This window comes from Psammomys obesus, unplaced genomic scaffold (assembly GCF_907164565.1).
Source record: "Psammomys obesus unplaced genomic scaffold, mPsaObe1.curated_primary_1811, whole genome shotgun sequence".
NCBI lineage: Eukaryota > Metazoa > Chordata > Mammalia > Rodentia > Muridae > Psammomys > Psammomys obesus.
In genome coordinates, this window is record NW_026596051.1 from 17885503 (window position 1) to 17909031 (window position 23529).

Sequence of the window (23529 nt, forward strand, 5' to 3'; positions counted from 1 at the left end):
TCTATCTATCTATCTATCTATCTATCTATCTATCTATCTATCTATCTTACTCTTTTTTGAGGCAAGGTTCCACTGTGTAGCCCTGACTGTTGTAAAACCTTCTTTATAGAACAGGATGGCCCTGAACTCACAGAGATTTACCTGCCTCTGCTTCCAGAATGCTAGGATTAAAGTCTTTTACCCCCATCTCGGCTTAAATAAATGTTAAAAATTAGCTTATTCTGTGACAAATTTGGGGGAATTTTAGGAAGCATAAAAGCTGGGTGAATGTTTGTTTGTTTGTTTGTTTATAGTACTGAAGATTGAAGCCCAGGCCTTATGCACGCTAGGCATGTGCTGTACACTGAGTATTCCTTAATTTTCTTACTTTCTGTTTTGAGTGAGAGTTTTACCCTGTAGCCCAGGCTGCTTTTTGAATTTGAGATAATTTTATCCCAGTCTGCGAATAGCTGGGATGACAGGCCCAGCCTACTGTGCTTGGCTACTTAGAATTCTTTTTTTCAGACTCAACTTTACTTTGAAACTTTAAGTTTTCAAGTGAAATTTAAAACTTTATTATATTGTTGGTCATGGTGGCACACACCTTTATTCTCAGCTCTTAGGAGGCAGAGGCAGACAGATCTTTGTGAGTTTTAGGCCAGCCTGGTTTACATAGTGACCTACATAGTGAGATCCATTTTCAAAAATAAACCTCAAACCAGGCTGGAGAGATGGTTCAGTGGTTAAGAGCACTATCTGCTTTTCCATAGGTCCTGAGTTCAATTCCAGCATCCACATGGTGGTATCAGAAGAGGGATCTGATACCCTCCTCTGGCATGCAGGTGTACATGCAGATAGAGCATTCATCTCAAAAAAAATAAATTAATTAATTAAAAAACCAAACCAAGTCAAAACAAGAACACTCTACTTACTATATTTATTTAGATAAATATAGAGAAATTATAATTATGTAATTGTCCATTTGTTATAAATTAAGTTTTATCTAATTTTTAGATGTTTTTCTCTTATCTAAATGTGAACAAAATCTTGTAGCACTTGGAACTTTTCCCTTTGAGACACAACCCCTCAGAAGGCCTATTGTGTGTTCCTTTCACTAACCCATGACTCACTCTGTTAGTAAGGACTGGCTGGCATAGCATTTGTAATCTCTGGAAAATCCCAGTTGTTCTTTTTTTCCCAAGTTCTCCCAGCTACTGTCAGGAATCCTGGATGTGAAGTTTATATCCAAGTTTATGGGTTCATTTATTTCCAACAAGAGAATGAAATTAAACATACATCACTGTCATCTTATTTCTGTGGAAAGCATCTGTGTGCCTTGAGTTGCTGTTTAACTGCGCCTTTTCTTTGTCATGGTGACCACTTGGTGTCTAGGTCTCCGCAATGAAATGTGGGCTCTTGCCTATCTCCCCGGAGGCACTTTCCCTTGGAGATGTTGCTTATCATGACTATCATGGCATTCTGGTTGATGAAGAGGAAAAAATTCTGATACAGAAAAATCTGGGCCCTAAAAGCAAGGTGAGTAACATCTTGTGATATTTGAGTTTGTAGAGTCCAGAATGGCCAGGCTTGGTGCCTTGTTCCACAGAGCTCCCTCACTTTCCCTTAGGTTCTCATTCTCCGGAATCACGGGCTTGTGTCGGTTGGAGAGAGTGTGGAGGAGGCCTTCTATTACATCCATAACCTGGTGGTTGCTTGTGAGATCCAGGTAGGCCGTTGCATTTAGCTTATGGTTTATTTGGATGTTTGTGGGGTTCATGTCTTGCAAGAATGAAGCTTTGAGCATCCTTTAGCTGTGATGAGCTCGTGATTTGGAATTTAACAAAGATTGCTGAGATTTTTATTTTTCAGACGCATGCATGCACTCATCACCTACAGAGTATTGATGTGATCCTATGTATCACTGCATTTGACCTCCCCTCACAATCCTTTTTGAAAAAGCTGGAGCAGAAACGTAGAGTCTTTTGATTCTCAGCTTCTGTGTTCCTCTTACTGCTCTTCTCTGCCACCTGCCCCTGCTGTCCCCACCATTCATTGCTGACACCTGTCGGGGAATGAGGAAAAGTTCCCATTTTCTTACCTGTGTCCATATTTTGTCATTGTAATGAGAAATTTCTGAAAATGGCTTTATAACCCATCTGCCCCAAATGTTTCATTGCTTTCTGTGGAGAGCTGTGTTCTATGGCATTTCTTTGTGTTTATATCTGGTTCTCTGATCTTCATATGGAACCAAGTCATAATATTTGCTTGTTTTTGAAAAGGTTCGAACTCTGGCAAGTGCTGGGGGACCAGACAACTTAGTTCTGCTGGATCCTGGGAAGTACAAAGCCAAATCCCGTTCTCCAGGGACCCCAGCAGGGGAAGGCACTGGGTCACCTCCGAAGTGGCAGATTGGGGAGCAAGAATTTGAAGCTCTTATGCGGATGCTTGATAATCTGGTGAGAATGCTGCTCCCACCTGACAACAGCTTATTGTTCTAAAGTTCAGCTGCTGCTTTTACAGCAATTGAAATGGCTGTCTTCACCTGTATTTGAATGTTGTCATACTAAAAAGTCTTTAGTTACCAGTTTTTTTGTTTATTTTTTTATTTTTTATATTATTCACAGGTTATTTACTTTGGATCCCAGCCGTAGCCTCCTCCCTCATTCCCTCCCAATCCTACCCTCCCTCCCTCACCTCCTCCCTGCCCCTAGTTACCAGTTTTTAGTTACTAGGTTAAATCATAATAAAATATGAACATAAAATTCTTTTAAAGAAATAAATAAACTTATTTATTTATTTATTTATTCATTAATTGATTGAGACAAAGTCTCATGAAGCCAGGCTCTCCTCAAATTTACTGTGTAGCTGTGGATGACTGGGAACTTCTGATCCTGTCTCTACCTTCCAAGTGCTGGGATTCAAGGGTGTGTAACACCATGCTTGGTTTCATGCAGTGCTGGGGCTAGAACTCAGGCCTTTCTACAGGTCAGGAAGTTATTCTTTTAACTGAGCCACATTCCAAGTTGTTTTTTTTTCTTTTTTTAAAGATTTTATTTTAAATTATATATGTATGTGTGTGTGTTTGTGTGTGTGAGTGCAGTGTCTATTCCAAAAGAGGTGCTGGATGCCGTGGATCTGGAGTTATGCAGTTGCGACCCTCCCACTTTGGATGCTGGGAGCTAAACTTGCATTCTGCAAGAGCTGTAAGTGCTCTTAACCACTGAGCAATGTCTCCTGCCCCATGGTCTATTTTTAAGTATAATTTTGTCTTTGGACCTAGTGGGAACTAAGAATGCTGTTGGCTGCTGGGTGACTAGCAATGACCAGTCAGTCAGTACCTGCCATCTTGTAAGCAAACTACAGAGAGACTTTCTAAAGCTATCAAGGATTTTATTTTTAGTTTACTAGTCAGTTTCATTGCCAAATTACACAGTTCCTTAGATATTTGTTGCCTGTCTACTTGTGGTGGACCCTGTGCTGCTTAAAGATCACAGAGCCCAGCATGGTGTATAGGTGTTCAGACTGTAGGGCTTCTTCCACAACAGGGAGGGTGAGACTGCACATTGATAAAAACAGATGGCAGGATCTGGCCTGTGTGTGTGGCCTGGTCAACATACTGAGTTCTGTGATAGTCAGGGGTACATAGACAGGCCCTGTTTCAAAAGGGAAAAAGGTACCCTCAGGAAGGATTCCAGAGAATAGACAGAATTGTCACAGGGTAAGCTGCGAGGCGACAGCATGGAGGCTGGGACACAGTAGGAAACATGGCATAGGTAGATGGAATGTGCTGTGAATAGTCCTTTGATATCTACTTCTGAGTTTTCAAGAAACAGTTTACTATGTCTGTTAAATATTCACTTTCTCAGGTACAGATAGAAGATTGTCCTGAGACTGAAAACGTATTATAAGACATGGCTTTGCAGTTTCTTCCTCCCTCCTCCCCCTTGTTTTTTTTTTTTTTTTGAGCCTGGGTTTCTCTGTGTAGTCTTGCCTGTCCTGGAACTTACTCTGTAGATTAGGCTGGCCTGTAAGTCATAGATTCACCTGCTTCTGACTACTCTCACAGGCTGGGACTAAAGGCGTGTACCACCACTGCCTGATGGAATTTTTTTTAGGTCCATCCATTCGCCTGCATATGTTATGATACCATTTTTTTTTTTTTAAATAGCTGAGTACTAATGATGTTGTGTAAATGTACCACATTTTCTTTATCTATTCTTTTGTTGAGGGACCTCTAGGTTGTTTACAAATTCTGGCCATTATGAAGAGAGAAGCAATGAGTATGTTTGAACAGGTGTCTATAGTAGGATGAAGCATCCTTTGGGTGTATGCCCAAGAGTTAATGTATAGCTAGATCTTGAGTTGGATCGAGTCCCATCTTCTGGGAACCACCACACTGGTTTCCATAGTGACTGTACTAGTTTGCACTCCCACCAGTAATGTATGTGTTCCTCTTATTCCACATCTTTGCTAGCATGAGCTGAACTGTAGCTTGTTTTGTTGATCTTAGCCATTCTGAAGGTCTAAGATGAAATCTCAAAGTAGTTTTCATTTACATTTTCCTGATGGCTACGATTTCTTTTAAGTTTTCGACCATTAAAAAGCTAAGCTCTTAACTGTGGTTTCTGTAAAATCCAAAATGAGCTATATACTTTCTTATTCTAAGAAGGAAGACCAAGGGCACAGTTAGAGCCAAACCAAAATACAGTAAGTAGCTCCATGGCTGACATCTGGGAATCACTCATAATCTTCTGGGCTCCCCATTTTTCCTGCTCTACCATTCTTAGCATACACAGCTTGCCTTGTGTAGGCTTAGACTGGCCCCACTTCATACCACACACCTTGGCAGATGACTCATGGTCCTCAGGTCTCCACTACACCTGAGCCCGCACCTTAACCAGTGGCCTCTCTTGGCCTTAAGGCAGGGATACTGACCCTGCTATGCAGTGCCGAGCCTCAGTTACTCTCCATGACCCCTTCAACTTAAACCTTTCAACTTAAATCTTCAAAACTATGACCTTGTTGGTGACTCTTAATACATTGCTAAGTTTGGCTGCCAGCTTGAAATGTCGCATTGGCTCTGTTGGACCACATACTCTATTTGCTTACTGTGAAGAAATATTTCCAGAAGATTTCACCTCAATAATGCTGGTTTCTTGTTAATCACAGCTAATTATTCAACTGCAGTTGATTAGCATCCATAGTTCATGTGGTACTTGTGTCCTGTTAATCACAGCTAATTCTTCAGCGCCAACTTACCAGCAATCACAGTCTTAATTCAGATATGTCATCTATGACGCTTCACAAGCTCCATCTCCATTTTCTGTATTTTTCTCAACATTCTTATCTTTCAAGCTGCCACAGAATAACCCACTAAAGCTCTAAGCAGTCAATCAATGGCTTTTCCAACCCAAAGCTCCAAAAACCTACATAGTCCTCCTCAAAACAACATGGTAAAGGTACATAACAACCCATTCTTCTGGTACCAATTTCTGTTGTCGTTTGCTTTCTGTTGTTATGACAAAACACTGACCAAAATAACTAGGGAAGGAAAGGATTTATTTCACCCTGTACAATTTATTGTGGAAAGTCAGAACAGGACAGCAACTCAAGACTAAAGTAAAATCTATGGAGGAATGCTGCTTACTGGCTTATATCCTCTGGCTTGCTTAGCTACCTTTCTTCACAATCCAAGCCTAGGTACCTAGAAATGGCACCCCCCACAGCTGCCTGGGCCCTCCTGTATAAGGTAACAATTATGAAATGTCGCAGAAATGGCCATGGGTCAGTCTGTGGCTATTCTTCAGTTGAGGTTCTCTCTTCCCAGCCGATTTTGGGGTTTTGTCCAGAGTACCTCTTGTCACATGGTGCAGCCTCTGAATGGATGAATGTGGTCTGCGTAGTCTCATGTGTCTTGCAAGATGAACTTCAGTGAGGGACTCATGTGAGTCTGATACCATTAGATAATTTAGTAAACATTTGTCTCACATAATGTTATCTCTGTGCTTTTTAAAATAACTTCTTAGGGGGAGGGTACATGTGGAATTCAAAGAACTTGCAGAAGTCATTTTTCACCTACCACATGGGTTTCAGGGATTGAACTCAGATTGTCAGGTTCCTTAGCAAGCACATTTATCTGCTGAGCCATCTTGATGGCTCATTCTCTATGTTACATAGCAAAATAGTTTCAGCTTAATGATTTGAAACAGCAATTCATTATTTCCACGGGTCAGCAGTCCAGACACCACTGAACTCTGAAGGCTGCAGTCAGAGTTCTCATCAGAAAGCTCAGCTTGGGGACAACCCAGTTCCAGAGAATGTGTCTTTAGAGCTGTGGTATTCATGGTACCTTGCTTTTTCAGAAATGTGGAGGGAGACCCACAAAATAGGCACGATGGTTTTTGTGTAATCCATGCCTGTCACCACCAGTGAATGTCAAGGCCTAGAAGCAGGCTTGGAAGTTCACCTATGCCAAAAGGAGAGGGAGTTATAAGACATGGGACCTAGGGTCTCCTGTGCAATCTGTTTGTCTCAAATATTGGTGCTAAGTATTGGATGGGCAAGATGAGGCAGTCAGCAACTGTCTCTGAGGGAGTTAGTTAGCAAACAGTTTAGCAGAAGTGTGGATTAGCTGCATGTCTTTTAAAGCATGGCAGATGACTATAGGCTCAAGTCGAAGGCTGAGTTCAAATGTGCTCAAACACCTGAGAACCAGTTCTTGAGATTCTTTGGGGGGTGTGTGCACGTGCTGGTGGAAGCCAACAACTTTAGATACCACTTTTTTTTTTTTTTTTTTTTTTTATGACATGGGTCTCTTAACATATAGCCAAAGTGAAGCCTTGTTTTGAGATGTGGAATATTGACTGCTTTTCCTTCTGTTTGGATCCTAGGGTTATAGAACTGGCTACCCTTATCGATACCCGGCTCTGAGAGAGAGATCTAAAAAGTACAGTGATGTGGAAATCCCTGCCAGTGTCACAGGCCACTCCTTTGCCAGTGATGGCGATTCGGGCACTTGCTCACCTCTCAGACACAGTTTTCAGAAGCAGCAGCGAGAGAAGACAAGATGGCTGAACTCTGGCCGAGGTGATGAAGCTTCTGAGGAGGGGCAGAACGGAAGCAGTCCCAAGTCGAAGACTAAGGTGTGGACGAACATTACACACGATCACGTGAAACCCTTGCTGCAGTCTCTCTCGTCCGGTGTCTGCGTGCCAAGCTGTATTACCAACTGCTTGGTCTGTGCCTACCTTACTGTTCATAGTTAGATGATGTAGAGCAAGTTGGGCAGCTGGGGCTTCGGAGGCTTTGGGAACTTTCCTTCCTGACTTTATTAATGAGCATTGCCTGTGTGATTTGCTTCCTTTTGAGCCAAAATTTACTTTATATTTTACCTGAAATCCCAGCTAATACTATCTGCTTGAAACTGCTTAAGATACAGTGTACCTCTTGAATTACTGAAGAAGCTAACCCAACTCCACACGTTGCAAAACTTACATTAACCTAAAAGCAGGAGCTGTCCTTTAGCTCATTTTCTGTCTGAGGAACCTTACACTTTATTATTGAAAAGTTACTTACGGCATTAACCTTATTCTTCAGTGTTGCAAACTTGGGTGCGTTTGTCCTGTTCTCAAAACCTCTTTGTCTCTAGTATCTTCTTACGCAGTTTTTTTCTTATGACTTAACTGGCCAGTTTTTCACTGACCCTTGTCCTCTTTCAGCATTGTTGCCTGCCCTCTCTCCCACAGCCTCCGAATGCTTATGCCAGCTGCTCTCTGCATGGACTGTTGCATGTGAGTAGACGGCCATGGTGGTGAGTCTTTTGACTCCTGCTGGGTGTGGCATGACCCAAGTGTGCAGCGCAGGCCATCTACAGGCACCAGCGACAAGACTCGGCTAGGGGTGCTGGTTTTACGATTGCTGCTTAGGGTTCTCATTTGCCCTGAGGGATGCTGGATGCGTCTCTGGAACATTATTCTGAGGATGGTCTATAATTTTGTATAGGCCAGCCAAGATACTGAGCTGATAATGTAGCAAATACCCAATACCATAGTCCCTCAGGAAGGGATGCTCTGTCCATGCATGACAAGCTCAGGCAGGGACAAGCAGACAGGAAAGCAGTCTCCTTGTAAAAGTGCTTTCACTTTAAATACTTAAAAAAAAAGAAAAAAAAAAGGTTTTCTCTTCTCTAGGTGGTTCTGGTGTGGTGAGAAGCCTCCATGCTTCTGAGTAGCTTCAGCATGTGGGCAGGGACCCTGCATGGCTGTAGCTAGCCTCAGGGCTTTGGTGTGTGACTCTCCTGTCGCCCTACCCTCCCTTTCTTTATTTGGTTTACTTGGAAAGGGAGTGTACCTTACAGACAGAACCCTGTCTGCCGATGCTGTGAGCGCTCTGCATTGCCCGGAGTCTTTGCAGTGTGCCCTTGCAGCAGAAGCTGTGAGCACTGGAACTTAGCTTGAAAAGGCAAGTTTCTTGAGGCGCTTATTCGATGTGTGCCTCAAAGGGCCTGGTCAGCATATGTCTGTGTTTCTTACTGTTCTGGAGTAATACAAGTTCTGTGCAGTGTGCCCAGGTTGGTATATTTTAATTTATAATTGTTATTTTCAAGTGTGTTCAAGCTTTTGAGTGACTGTTTTAATGTTTTTACTAAAATTATTTTTAATAAAAAGCTGGAGTTATTTTTGTCTCAGAAGATAAGCATCAGTGAGTACCCACGGCTCCACGCCCATTCCACACTTTTTCGCAGTGGCTAAGCATTTGACAGTTTTGTTGCTTCCTTTAAACTCTTATGGTTTATGGCTTTTTTGTTGCCTCTCAAAAAATATTCTGAAAGGCATAACACTTGCAAGATGGCTTGTTTTACTGTTCAGTGCCCATTCATGTTTAGGTATTAGAATTTGGCTAAAAAAAAAAAAAAATCTCATATTTTATTGAAGAGCCAAAAATAAGAATAGTGAATAAAAGGTGCAGCATGTAGACAATGTGCACTGATATTTAAAACAGCCTTGAGGACTCATGAAGCGCTTTAAGTTTGTTTGGGATATTTTGTAACACTTAAAAGTATTAAGTTATATAAAATATTTGACATCACCAAACTCTTCTGCTAGGTATCTACTGTATTGATGCTAATACAGTACTTTTTTGGGGTTGGAATTGTGTTCAGTACGTTCTGATGCTGTCATTTATTTTAATGCAAAACTTTGGTGATGCCCACTCTTGCCTCACAGTGCAGACTTTGCCTACCCCTGGGGTAGGAGCATCACATTGCTTCTCATGATTGTCATCCCACGCTTCCAGTTGGCTTTGGTGTTGGGTGACTCTCAGGGCGGTGAACCAATGGTCTCTGAGGGGCCTCCTCTGGCAGGTCCACAGGTTATGAGGCTCAGCTGTGTAGTCAGCCTTTGTGTTCCAGATTTTGAGTGAGCTTTCTTCATGGCCCTTTTCTGTCAGTCACAACTTTGAGACCCATTACTTGCTACTTTTTTTTAATGGCCACATCACACTCCTATGGCAACTTTACTGGGTGACTCAGGAAATGTGGTCATTGGTTCTGTCCTGGGATGTTCAGTGCATGATCAGACATTAGATCATTTGTACAAAAGGATGCTGTGGTGTCATTTACTGTTGTCATAATCCTGACTTTTCACCTATTCTTGATATTACAGTGGACTAAAGAGGATGGACATAGAACTTCCACCTCTGCTGTCCCTAACCTGTTTGTTCCATTGAACACTAACCCAAAAGAGGTCCAGGAGATGAGGAACAAGGTGTGTATTGCTGTCTGTGTTTGGGGGGGTGTGCTGTAGAGTTGGGCGGTGTGCCATATGCGGTCTACTTGCTTCTAGCAGAGTTACCTTTTAAACATTGTTTATTCTGCTCATAGTTTGAGGTCCTACTGTTTCTTAAACTGAAACTTGCTCAGTAGCAGTTCTGAAGTATGGAAACTGCACAGCCTCATCTTAATAGGAACAGACAGCTGCCCCGCCTTTCAGGGGTCATTCAGAGGCTGGTGAATGATGTTTGGTGTGTTAGACCGTGAGATCCATCAGCATTCACAGAAAAGATCACTAAAAGGTGAATGAGTAGCAAAGATTTTGCACTAACTTACTAAGTGAAGGATCTGTTCCTTGCAGAGCCATCTGGAGGGTGTGAACAGTTAAGAGTAATCCTTTCCTTTCATGGGTGTAGTTCATCATCCCTCTGTGCGGTTAGGCCAGTACCCTAAAGTAGGTGTGCCCTGGTCATCCTACCGTCTCGGGCCTAGACAGAAGTGCGGTGGTCACATGGCCAGGGACTAAGTGTGTAAGCAACAAGATTGGAAGTCACAACTTCTCTTCTCTGTACTGCTCATGTGCCTTTGTTCTTCCTGTCCTTAGATTCGAGAGCAGAACTTACAGGACATTAAGACGGCAGGACCTCAGTCCCAGGTTTTGTGTGGTGTAGTGATGGACAGAAGCCTGGTTCAGGTAAGAGAACACAGTGTCTCTGACACTAGTGGGTGGTGACTGAGACCAGAGTGATGTTATGAGGTGAGTGTTCTAGGCCAGCGGGTGTCTTTGTTAGAACCCTTCATGATAATCTAGACACTTTACTTGAGCTCTAGACCAAGTATAAGCATGTTGAGGGTGTGTCCACCCTTCTAGCCCTGCTCCTTACAGTGCATGCATACTCAAGGGGCTCATATGCCACTGCTTTGGAACTGGGTTTCCTGGTGTCCTCTGGGTGCTGTATAACTGCTAGGAGAGGGCTGGCTCTGGACCTTTGTTTTAGTATATACTCATGTCTGCAACAAAGTGCTGCTTGGGATGCAGAGTGGGTGGGTGCTTGTAAATGTGGTCCATCCGCATTTACATGCATTTCTGTAAAATGACTTACATAGAGTGGCACATTGATGCTGATTTTGTAAGTAGTTATCTCTGAAAGTCAAGATGCCATCTGATGCTTTCAGTCTGACTGCAGGAATAGATGATTGTTGTTGCATTTTTTTAGTTTGGCCAGCTGTGGTCCTGGTTTCATGTCCAGTGTCTGCACGTACCACTGTCATCGCCCATACCGTTGACAGCTGCCCCTGCTGCATGCTCTTAGCTGGCTTCATCCTGTGGTCTTGGTTGATATTTTTTAAGGCTGGGCCTGGTGTGCTCTGATGACTCAGTTTACTGTTGCAGGACGCACCCCTCTCTGACTGTACGGAAACTATCGAAGGGCTCGAGTTTACAGAGCAGACCTTTAGTCCCGCTAAATCTGTCTCTTTTAGAAAGGTACTCACTGCCTTGTCCTTACCTACCTATTGGTCCGCGGCACTCTTCTCCCTTCCCTCCCCCAACCAGCTTCCCTCTAAGGCATTGTCTTAGCTAATAAAGTAGTTTTACATGGACCTTTAAGTCCTCTGTGAGATTGTATAGAAGGTATACTCTGCCCATTGTCTTTTTTTTTTTTTTTTTTTAAAACAATTTTCAGTATTCTAAGTTTTTATTTGGAGTGGCTCACTGGAGCTGCGTGGTGTATTTCTGAATTTTTGAATGTGAACTTAGTGCTTATCAGTTGCAAATGGGTTCATCAGGGCTCTGTTGGCAGTGGCTGCTTTTGCTGTGACCTTCCCTCACTTGTTCAGCTTTGACTGTAGTAGTTGGAGGCCAGGGAAAGATTGATTTCCTTTCAGAAGTATGAGAAATAAAACATGGCTGTCTGTGTCAACCCTTGTAAATAAGATACATTTATTTTTAACTTTAAATAAAACCTGATCTAACACTTGGGAGGCTGAGGTATGATGATTGAGGGTTTGAGGCCAACTTGGACTGTATAGGGAGGGAGATTTGTCTCAGCAAGCAAAGGAGTAAGACATACTGGCACAGCCGGTAACCCAGGACTGGAGTGAAAGAGTTCAAAAGCTGCCTGGGCCTCATATGAGGCCCTTTTTAAAATAGATAGATAGATAGATAGATAGATAGATAGATAGATAGATAGATAAGAAACAAAAACATAAGGTAAAAAGTGACTAATGCATGATTCACAGCTTGAAGTTGGGTATTTTAAGGTTCTCCTCACTCTTTACACTTGCTGTGAAATTCAAGTATTGTTTTAAAGGTATTCTGATTACCAGGTAGAATTAGATACATACTGAGGTCCTAAGTTTTTGCCTGGAATCTCTCCTGATAACATTATTTTGCATATTTTCACACTTACGTATTAAATGAGTCTTGTCTTCCCATTTTTATATTTATTCCTACCTACCTCTTGAATGGCAGGGGATGCTGTTTACCCATTAGCTTGCCTTTCTTATTGGTACTTTGGGCCATACGTCATGATCTCTCAGTTAATAGCAGTCTTTATCTGCTGTGTGTGAGGTGTTGTGGTCTGCAAGCCTCATATGCCAGTTTATGGTCTCATCTTCCAGCCTTGTGGGCTGCAGCATAGTCACAGTCGCTGTTCTGTCTTTTGGGTCTTGTGCATTTAATAGGTTTTGACTTGTTGGGGCTATTTGGAAAGCATCAGGGTAGCCTACTGTACCAGAGATGCATTTTGGGCCGGCTCTTCATCCAATGACAGCTTTATTTCCTGCTCTTGGCCCTATTCAGACGTGGGCAGGTCACCTGGGTGCTTTGAGGGTATGTCCTTACAGTCTGAACAGATTCCTCTGTGTACTCAGAGCATATTGCAGGCCGACCCCAGCTAACTAACTTTGGGTTGGGAGCATCTTTTTTTTTTGTTGTTGTTGTTGTTGTTTTTTTTTTTTTTTGGGGGGGAGCATCTTGAGATGCGGATAGAAGACATCTCAAGTGCCTCATATGACAGGCAATAGACTTCCATTCAGCTTCACAGTTGGTATGTGAGCTATTGGGCTAGCTCCTTACATTAGTTACTTTTTTGTTGCTGCAACAAAATCCCAGAGAAAAGCAAGTTAAGAAGGGAAGTGTTGCTGGCCCACGCCTGTGATCCCAGCACTTGGGGGGGGGGGGCAGAGGCAGGGCTATCTCTGTGAGTTCAAGGCTAGCCTGGTCTACAGAGCAAGTCCAGGACAGCCAAGGCTACTCAGAGAAACCCTGTCTTAAAAAACAAAACAAAGAAGAAAAGAAAGAAAGAGAGAGAGAGAGAGAGAGAGAGAGAGAAAGAAAGAAAGAAAGAAAGAAAGAAAGAAAGAGAAAGAGAGAAAGAAAGAAAAGAGGGGTTGTTTGGCTCAGAATTCAAAAAGGCGTTTGTCCTAGGTACTTCCTCCGAGTGAGGCAGGCACAGGGAGACTTGCATCTCTTTTGAGGACCTAAGAAACCGAGTTTTGAGACTTGAGAACTTGTGGCCTTTCTGGAAAAATTTACTTAGCCTTGGACTTTTCCTTTGCTGATGGATGCTCATCCAGTGCTGGTATTGCTTTCCCCAGGCGGAGGAGATACCAGAGCCTTATCTGCTTGAGTCTTACACAGCCTGGTATGGAGCCTGTAAAAAAATCTGGGCCACCTTCTGGATTTTATTTCATGTGCATTAAGTGTTAGAGACAAGGATTTAAAGGGCTGTGTTGACATCTTCCCAGCCTGTGTGTTGTGAGCCTTCCTGTGTTTACAGGTACTTGAACTGGCCTGTACTCATCACACTGTGTGGCAGAAATGCCAAGAAAGTAAGCCTGACTTTTGGACTCTGACTGTGTGATAAGCACCTAGCATGTTCATGTCCCAGCACTATAAAGCCAGATCTGGGTGTCTCTGTCTCTCTCTAGCTCATAGAGAATTTTATTAAGAGCTTAAAAAATACACATTAGGTGAAAATCTTGACAGTTGGAAGGAGGGGAAAGGGAGAAAGTCATGCTTTTTAAGTTAAGATGGAATAGGAATAGTTTGTTAAGAAAAGAGGAGGCACTTCTGGGAATAGAATTGGGTGAGTGAGCTGAAGAGCCTAAAAAACTGAAGTCAGTCCTTACAGATGAAAACTTGCTGTTCTGAGAGGGCTGGTCACTAACCCAGGTGTGCATACCTTATGGTCTTTGTTTCAGTCATAGGCCTCAGTCAAGTACAGAAATAGTTTCTGGGTCCCTGTTTTGGGTGGAGTTCCTGTTGGGCAACCAGGAGTGAGGCAATATCAATCTTTCATGGTCTTGCCTTCTTAGTCTTGGCTGTTCTACTCACCAAGGTCTCTGCATTGTAGGCAAGGCTCAGTCAGAGGCTGCCTGACATGTTTTTACATTTGGTCTTATCAGCACGGAGGGTCTGCTGTGTGCTTCTTGAGGGCCAGCTGATCTGGCATGGGGAGTTTGCTTGTCTCCTAGGACATCAAAACTTGAAGTAGAGGCTCTGCTGTCTCAGTGACTGGTAGGATGCCTACTATCATCTGATTACACAAACTTGGGTTTATTTCTCAGGCCTGATACCCCTCTCATTTTGTTGTGAGTGATGGTGGTCAGCATACTGCCATGTTGTTGCTTTTGGAGGATTTTGCTAATAGGATGCTTTTGTGGATGTTAAGGCTGAGTATGGCCTTTGGACAGGAAGGGGCTTCTTTTAACCAGCATTAGAAAGGGACAGAATTCAAAATCCCTTCTGTCTTTCAGTGCCTGAGCTACTCATAAATGAAATACCAGTCTCATTAGGCCAGACTCAAGAGAGGGTCCCTTCGTCATGAGTCTCAGGGCATTTCAGCAAAGCTCCCTATTTACTATGCTTGCCCTCCTCTCCTAGGGCATCTGTGTCAGAGGTTATACATGGAGTACTCTAAATACTTTGTCCCTATTCAACCCAGATACACCAGCTTCTCCAAGTGCCTGAAGAGAAGTTGCTGGTGTGGGTTGACTGTCTCTAGGAGCCAGTACTGCTGAGACACTGATTCCTTCTGGTGTTCATCCCTTGTTAGTGTGTGATCGGAGGCTCCAGGCCTATCCCTGTAACATCTGAATGATTTGGGATTTCTTGTTTCATAAGCTTTCATTTAATCATGTGCATGTTTGTGTCTTCTGGATGGTGTTCTCAAGCATTTGAGGGCCCCTTTCCTCCCCTGGTGTGGGGCGGGGCAGGCTGCACTGTGGCTCACTGCGCCAGTAGGCCCTCTGCAGTCTGTCATCTTTGGCAGTAGTCAAAAGCTGCCCTGGAGCTTTGCTTGCTTTTTTGTGTTACACATTTTCAGTTTCCAGATTCATCAGGCAAACTTGCTGTTTGGGAATCTTTTGTTACCTCTGAATGCTGTGGGATAAGTTCAGGAATTGGTTGTAAACCAGTCAGAAGGGCAGAAAACGTGTTAAGCCTTAACAGCTTAAGCAAATCTCAGGCCAGGTGTAGTGGTGCAGACCTTTAATTCCAGCAAAGGTAGTTTGTGAGTTTGAGGCCAGCCTGGTCTACAGAATGAGCTCCTGGACAGCTGGAGCTAATAGTGAGACCCTGTCTCCAAATAAAACACAATAAAAGTACATTTGCCAATCTTTACACACTTTGCCCTGATTGTTGTAGAATGAATATTTTCTGAGGTCACATGGAATTGGATTGCTTAGAAAGCAGTACCTAGGCATAGTCCTCTGCCATTCCTGTCTGCAGGGGCAGAGGAGGCTGCTCCTCCAGGGTGTATGTGCTCCTGACTCTGCACCTCACTCAGTGCCTTTGCTTTTGAAGTCTCCCTTGGCCATGGGTCTTGGCAAGCGTGGTCCTGAAATGTCTATGTGCTCCTGGTAAAGACCTCTCCACCCCCTACTGCTGTCTGCTCAGGAGGAGGGAGGTCCCATCAAGTGGTACAGACTTATGTCTGTGTGCTCCTGAAAAGCCCCTATCTCCCTGCTGCCTGCTGTGTTCCTGGGAGGAGGGAGGTTCCACCAGGCCATGGTCTTGAATACCAAGTCTCTTTGGTCCACAGGGAGAGCTGGTAACGGCTTCCAAAGCCATCATTGAGAAGGAATACCAGCCCCATGTAATCGTGAGCACCACAGGCCCCAACCCCTTCAACACACTCACAGACCGAGAACTAGAGGAATACCGTCGAGAGGTGGAGCGGAAGCAGAAGGGCTCTGAAGGTGAGTGAGTGCTCCTGATATCTGGATGTAGGGTTGCTCCAGAAAGTAGGAAAAAGTGTCTAGAAGCTTCGCTGTGTGAGAAAAGTCTTGTGCATGAAGCCCAGATCTTGTTTGGTTAAGACCTGAGCAGTATGTCCTCATAGTCCTACTGTAGTCTTTCGGACTGGAAGGAAAGAAATTAAGGTTAAACATTGGGAATGGTAGCCGGGTGTGGTGGCACAGGCCTGTAATCCCAGCACTCTGGGAGACAGAGGCAGTTGGAGCTCTGTGAGTTCAAGGCTAGCCTGGTCTACAAAGTCCAGGACAGCCAAGGCTATACAGAGAAACCCTGTCTCAAACCAACATACAAACAAACAAACAAACAAACAAACACACAACAAAAACCACTGGGAATGGTGCTTGTTAAGGACTTATATAAAGGACGCTCTGCAGTGATGGATCCCAGGCATATGTGTGCCATCATAAAAAAGTGTAGAGGGAATCTTCCCAGAGGAGGGTGAGCTAGGGATTCTGCTCTGTTCTTCCAGAAGCTTCAGTGAAAAATAGGTTAGAAGACTCAGCACTCAGACTGTTCCTTCACTTGGGTTATGTGCAAGGCCGGTCATTTGGGATTTCTGTCCACTTGACATCATTAGTTGAATTAGTTATTAGAAAAGACAGCTTGAGTATATTATGTTTAAGAGATACCTACTTTTTATTCATGCAGTATTTCTGCCAAAGTTTCCCTGAGAAGAGGCCTCATGATTCATTGATTCTTTGATGCTCCCTGGTCATGACTAATCAGTGCAGGGGCAGGCAACATTCCAAATGCTATACATGCATCCTTAAAGTTCCTGGGAGATGGGCTGGTCCCCAGTGGCGGGAGCAGGCGGCCTGCAGCTGGGAAGAGTAGCTTTATGGGAACAAGGGTGCACATGGCAAAATCTGGGGTTGGGCCAGGTCTGTGATTTTTCAGTTTTGAGCATTGAGGTTCTTGGTTGGACTGTGGTCTGTTTGCAAATGAAAATCCTTATTACAATGATTCTCATAGCTTGGGGCTTCTAGCATAGTCCTCTTTTCCATAACCATTTCCTGTGCTCCTAAGGCTATGAATTACAAGGTTGGGAATGCCCTTGTGCAGGGGTAATCATGGGGCATGAGTTAGTATGCTGACTGTTCTGGCATGTTTCAGACCATGTCAAGAATAGTGCTGCTGCCGCCATGGCTTTTCCCCCCTCTTGATCACCTTTTGACAACATTGGTCATGATTCTGTCAAAAGTTATGATAGTTTTATAACAAATGGAAACAGAGATGAATGTCAGAATTTGACAGGACAAGTACCTCTAAACCTCCAACCTTTGAAAATCAGGTCCTAACGGTTGAGGACTAACAGAAGCAGGCCTATAGGCTGTAGGACAGCTTTGATGCAGGGCCACATTACCCTCTCCCTGAGTTCCCTGCTCACCATACACTGGGAACCATTGGCTGGAACTAGGAGGGCCCTGGGGCCGAGATGCCGTGCCCATGAACATTCACACCACTGTCCTCAGAGCCATGAGCTGAGCTGCAGCTTAGTTCTTTGTACTGAATCCTGAGTGTGCTCCTTAGCTGTCCTCCCATGCACAGCAGACAGTTCTGAGTGTGAAGGGCAGACCCCCCCTCCTGGGCCATTGGGCATTTACAATGATAATTTCATTTGATCCTACTTAACTTCATTTGGTCTTGTCTTAGACTAAGCACTACGTTGTGTAGCTGCTGAGGAAATGTGAGTTCTGTGAAATGTAGGCACTCGTTAACTCAGTGGAAGCTGGCAGCAGGGTGAGTGCCATAGGAGCATTGCTTGGAAGCCTTGCTTGTTATTGGTGCAGCTTTTGGCAGAGGGTGGAGCCTGCCAGAAGAGGGTAAAGCTCTGGCTGTGGCCAGGAGCTATCCGCATGTTTTTTTCAGGAGGGCAGAGGTAGCTTTGTCCTGGAAGGCCAGGAAAGAAGCTTACCTGTGAGAGTTGAATCTGTGTCAGAGACCCTGATGTGCTTAGGAGAGTGACTAGTGTCCAAAATAAGGGGCCTGGTGATATCAGGCTACTGATAGATTTTTTTTTTTAGATGAAAGATGGTGATTTAAAAAATTATGATAATAATTGATACATATTTTCCTTAAATGAGAAATGATCTTAGGGTTTTCTATATCTGGGCCCCTGGTTTCCTGTACTTTTTTCTTTGGTCCTCATCAGTCTAGTTTAGAAAAGTAAAACAAAAACAACCTTGGAGTTGACAAAGTTTAAATTACTGATAGGGGTCTGGAGGAAAGACTCAGGGGTCAAGCACTTCCTGCACAAACCTGTCAACCTGAGTTGGCTCCCCAGAGTCCATGTAAAGGCTGGACACAGAGGTACACAAGTCTGTAATCCCAGTAGACACAGGCTGTGTGGAAGCTAGGGGCCAGTTTGCCTGGAGTGCACAGCAGCACACGATAAAGATGAGACCCTGTCTCAGAGACTGGGGAAGGTGAGGACTGACATGTGGACCAGCCTCTGACCTCCACAGGCGTCTGCATTCATATGTGTGAGCACACATGATAGATTATTGGTGGGAAACATTTTATGTAAGAAAGTAAAACCCAGCCCAGTGCGGTGGCACATGCCTCTAATCCCAGAACTTGGGAAGGCAGAGGTAGGTGGATCACTGAGTTTGAGGCCTGGAGTACAAAGCAAGTCCGAGACAGCCAGAGAAATCTTGTCTTGAAAAACAAAACAAACAAATAAAAACAAATGAACAAAAAAGGGGGTGGGTGGAAAGATGGCTCAGAGATTAAGAGCACTGGCTACCCTTCCAGAGGTACTGAGTTCAATTCCTGGCAACCACATGGTGGCCCACAACCATCTATAATGAGATCTGGTGCCCTTTTCTGGTGTACAGGTGTACATGCAGACAAAACATTGTATATAATAACTAACTAACTAACTAACTAACTAACTAACTAACTCATAACAAGAAAGAAAGAAAACCCTAATAATGTTAGTGTGACTTCCTGATTGGTTGTGTTAATAGGTATTATTTTGTAGCCAGAGGATCTTCTCACTCATAGAGGAGAAGCTTACCTCTTAGTCACAGGGCATCAATGGAAGATCCTATATGAATAACTGAAATTATTCTCTCTCTCTGTATGTGTGGAGGTATACACACATGCCATGGTGGATGCATGGAGGTCAGAGGACAACCTGTGGGGTATATGTGTTCCCAGTATTTAATTCAGGTTGTCAGGCTGTGTGGCAGTTGCTTTTGCCTGCTAAGCCAACTTTGTGCCCTGAAGGTTGTCTTTGTATAAGGTAGAAGTTAACCAGGTGTGCTGGCTTAGGCCTGCAGTTCTAGCACTTGAATGGCTGATGCACAGAGTATTTGCTGGTTGAAGGCCACAAATGGTTAGTTTTTTGAAGTTCAGTCAGTACCTCTGTTGTGTGGAAACAAGCAGACTCTACACTGGGACCCCACCTGGCTTCCTGAGATGTGTCCTGGGTGTCTCTACAGCCAGAAAAGGGCTGGAAAGCTGGCTACTCTGCTGCTGCTGAAGGAGGTAGCTCCTGAGTTCTCCGCCTCTGCACCTTATACTCACTTTGTTTACATCTATAGAAAATCTGGACGAGACGAGAGAACAGAAAGAAAAGAGTCCTCCAGAGCAGTCCGCTGTCCCCAGCACTCCCCCCAGCTCTCCTGTCAAGCTTGAAGAAGGTGAGTCCTGCAGTGAGGCACTGTGGCTACCCTGCTGTGGAAGGTTGCATGGCCCGTGTGCACTGGCAATGGAATGTGGCCGTCCTTCCATTAACATGGACGAAGAAGCGTGCATTACCAGAAAACCAGTGCATTCCCACACAGGTCTGGGAACCTTAGCTGTTCTCCTGTACCTGCTCCATCTGGGGTAACCTGAGTCAAGATAGTGTGAGCTGTTGTGACTGGGGGAGGGCAGAGATCAGGGATGTCGCCCACCATCCTGTTGAGTTAGGTTTGCCCTTTGCCTGCACACTTCCAGCATTGACCGGAGTCTGATGACACCTCGGTGCTTTCAGTTGTGTGAGGGCTGCAGGACCCTAGACCTGCTGGACTAATCAGTCATCTGAGAGTGCTGTGTGCCCCCTCTGCCTCTCAGACCACCGCATGTATGTGTTGTGTGGTCTGACCCGTGACACGTTTGTCCTTTAGTCTCCCATGTATGTCTGTGTCTCCTGGCTCCCCTCACCCCCAATCTGTGGTCTTTAAGAGTGGCTTGGCCTTTCTTCTTATGTAACCCAATGGCTGTGACTGAATGCATAGATTCTCTACTTGTGCTTTCTTTCTTGTGGCTGCCTTACAGCAGGAGACGGATGTGCTAAAGAGTACCTGTTACCCTAGTAAGTACCCGCGCCTGTCCATGCTCTAACCAGGTGCTTGCGCTGTGCCTTGCTTTCCTGCTTCTCTGTTGCTTATGTTCTCTGTATATCCAAATAAAATCAGGAGACCTCATTAATACACCCAGTGGCCTCCTTGGTCACCAGAATGCTTACAGATGGGGTCAGCTTCCCAGGATGCTCCTGGCCCTTATCTTAATGCTGCCCAGTGTTACTCTGGACCACAAAAAAACTATTAGTTTAACCTTTGAGAAGTTCTTGATTGCTTGTTGGGGAGTGTTTGCCATAAAGGGTCAGGAGTAAATGCAGGCTGGGTTCTAACAGAGTGGATTCTGCCGCCTGGTGTTTATGGAGGCTTGTTTGGGTCTATGCTTAAGTTGGGACTGGCTCCTATATGGGCTGGAGTAATAGCTGTTCTGCAGTGAGCTTGGCAGAGAGAGCCCTGGTGTTGGGGTGTGTGACACCTATGGGTCTGCAGTTCTCTCTCTGCCAATTACATTGCCTCAGAGGATAGCCATCAGGGTGTCCTCTGGGGGCGTCTCCAGCCTCCTAAGCTTAAGCACTCACGTTTGAGGCCTGGAGCCTTCGGCGGCCAGGCTGTTCCTAACCCATGCTTAGCTCAGCTGCTCTTGGTCCTGATCTTTGGCTTCTTTTAAGTACTAAATGGTTTGGTATTGCCTAATATGCCAATTGCTGTGATTTTATAGACTAAATCTCTACAATACTGGTGTCCCCTGGTCAGCATAGAAATGTGTTGTGTCTCAGATGGAAGCTTGCCCTCACTCTGTTACATTTTTGTTCTTTGTGTTTAGCTCTTCAGATGGTGAAGGCAGCTTGATTTCTAGTTCAACTATGCAGCTAACCACATTTTTATTTTATTGCATATGTGATTTCATAGTTGGCTCTGGTTTTCTATGGGCTGCCTTGGGGGAGACACAATGTTGTAGAATCAAATTTAGAATTAATTTCTGGACACTAACGTACCAGCAAACCTCTCTTCATCGTCTAGTAGAGTGACACGTCCTGATGTAGTCTGTTTGCAGAAGTGGCCAGTTGTGATCTGGCTCTTGTCAGTAGAGTTTGGTCAGGCTGTTCTTCATGAGAAGGTACTAGAGTCCTTCTGAGATTGAGACTTACGTTTTATAACATGCTACATCCAGTGATAAGTGGAGTAGTAGAGCGGTAAAGTAGTTTCTGATCAAAGAATCCCTAGAAACTACCAGAAGGTGGCAGGTCTGCCCAGTGTTCTTATTTCCAGCTGTTCTGTCCAAATTTTAACCCATCTCTCTCACCATCACCACCAGACCTTCCCCAGGAGCCGACATCCAGGGATGATAGCGATGCCACCACCTTCAAGCCAACTCTCCCTGACCTCTCCCCTGATGAGCCTTCAGAAGCACCTGGCTTCCCAGCGGTGGCGGAGGAAGCCCATGGTTCCCCAGATCCTACTCAGCCCCTTGCTGAGGCTGACCCTGAGCCAGCCTCAGCTTCAGCTCCAGGGGCTGAAGAGGTAGCCTCCCCTGCCACTGAGGAGGGGTCTCCCATGGACCCTGGCAGCGATGGGTCTCCAGGCAAGTCCCCGTCCAAAAAGAAGAAGAAGTTCCGCACCCCTTCCTTCCTAAAGAAGAGCAAGAAGAAGAGTGACTCCTGAAGGCCCACCCTGCATACTGTCCTGTCTACAGAACTGGCTCTGCCAGGATTCCCCTTTCATCTTGTATTCTGTCCTCTTTTGTAATGGAATGCAAAAAGCCAAGACTTCCATGTAACTAGAGCCCTCCCATGTGTGCGCAGCCCCTGCACCAGTGCTAACCTTGTGTGTGTTCAGCCGCCTACCCTGGGCCTTGGGTTCTGTGGGGAGATGGGCTTAGCCTATACCTGTGAGTTGTGGCCCCCTGCAGGAGGGGGACACTGAATCCTGGTCCTGGCTGGAAGGCCTCGGAGGCTTCTGCCAGCTCTGGTTACAGCGTCCCCCTCCTGAGCCTTGCCTCTCACTCTTCTTTCTGTTGTGAGTATTGAATTGTCTGCTCAGTTTCCCTCCACCCAGTGGAGTCTCAGGTGGCTGATTTGGACTCGGCTTCTGCTGGCATCCTCTGCTCAGTGATGTCAGTTATCCCCATACACAGGGAATGCAGCTGTAGTCTGAGAACACTTTCATGCCCATCAGCGGCCCAGGGCACTGCGGCTGCCTTAGAAATGGGTTGAGCCTGCTGCCCTAGCAGTGAGCGATGCTGTGTGCACCCAGCACAATGCTATGCATGGTCTAACTGGTGACCCCATGACCAAAACCAGAACCAGATTCAGGCGCTCATAGTTTATCTTACTGGGGTCTTGGATTCCCATCATAGGGAACAGATACCCGGAGGGGGAAGAGTCCTTTCTAGAACTTTCTTTCAGCAGGTTTGCAATTTATCCTACATTTTGACTGTGAATTTGAATAGGCCACTTTTTGCTTTAGTTTTTGTTGTAGAACCTGTGACAGATTGCAGCAGAACACTCTTGATTTGTGTGGGGAGGTTTTGTAGCGGAGCAGGGATCTTAACTCAGTCTGGAAGATGCCCTGGTTTTGATAAAGGGTAACTCATGGTAGAAGCCGGCCTTGGAGGTGCCAACTAATGTCTTGCATCATTCATGGAGCCCATGACTTCCTTGATTCATCCTATTGTGAATTTTTACTTAACTTTCATCCCTGGAAAAGGGCTTGAAACTGCTTAGTGGGAAATGCAGGGTGTCAGGTAGAATTGTAATGGGGGTCCCTATTTCAGGAACCATCACTGCCAGCCTGACTAGGAGTGAGGAAGCCTGCTAGAGCCCTAGACACCTCTGCTGGGGTTGGGCCTCTGTAGAGCAGGTGTTAGGGTGTGGACGGAGCCCTGTGATCCTCCCAACCGGCACCAAGCGGACCCCACAGCCTGCTGCTTGTCTCACCTTGTCACTGAGGTGGAATGAAGTTCTCACCCTAGTCCTGATTTCATTCATCTGGACTCTTCCTTGTCCTTCTTCCTGCCCCTTCCTTTATCCCACATATGCAATGACTCTTCTCACTTTTGTAGTCTAATTCTTTGTATTACACATGAAATATCGTTGCATATATGGACAGACTTGGAGGACAGGTCCTGTGTGTCCTTTCCTCATTGTAACAGGTTTTACTCACAAATAAAAGTCTTTAAGCAGTTTTCTTGTCTAAGGTTAGGAAGCAACTTTGTATTTTAATGTCTTTGT

At 44.8% G+C, this 23529-nt stretch overlaps 1 protein-coding gene across 18 annotated transcripts in view; it reads left to right on the plus strand.

Annotated features, from left to right (window-relative positions):
• The window catches only part of Add1 (adducin 1), a 64809-nt gene extending 41326 nt beyond the window's left edge, over positions 1-23483 (plus strand). Inside the window, exons 7-18 of one of the 18 annotated variants that reach the window (XM_055623758.1) lie at positions 1372-1515; positions 1607-1705; positions 2259-2435; positions 6870-7214; positions 7725-7769; positions 9642-9743; positions 10353-10442; positions 11142-11234; positions 15796-15952; positions 19559-19657; positions 20277-20313; positions 21615-21695. In XM_055623758.1, the coding sequence (XP_055479733.1) occupies positions 1372-1515; positions 1607-1705; positions 2259-2435; positions 6870-7214; positions 7725-7769; positions 9642-9743; positions 10353-10442; positions 11142-11234; positions 15796-15952; positions 19559-19657; positions 20277-20313; position 21615 (1389 nt within the window). In that variant the 3' untranslated portion in view covers positions 21616-21695. Of the gene's footprint in view, positions 1-1371; positions 1516-1606; positions 1706-2258; positions 2436-6869; positions 7215-7724; positions 7770-9641; positions 9744-10352; positions 10443-11141; positions 11235-15795; positions 15953-19558; positions 19658-20276; positions 20315-21614 lie in introns of those variants that run through there. The other 17 variants (XM_055623759.1, XM_055623750.1, XM_055623753.1 and 14 more) reach the window with 17 other exon arrangements.
• Positions 23484-23529: the final 46 nt, after the last annotated feature.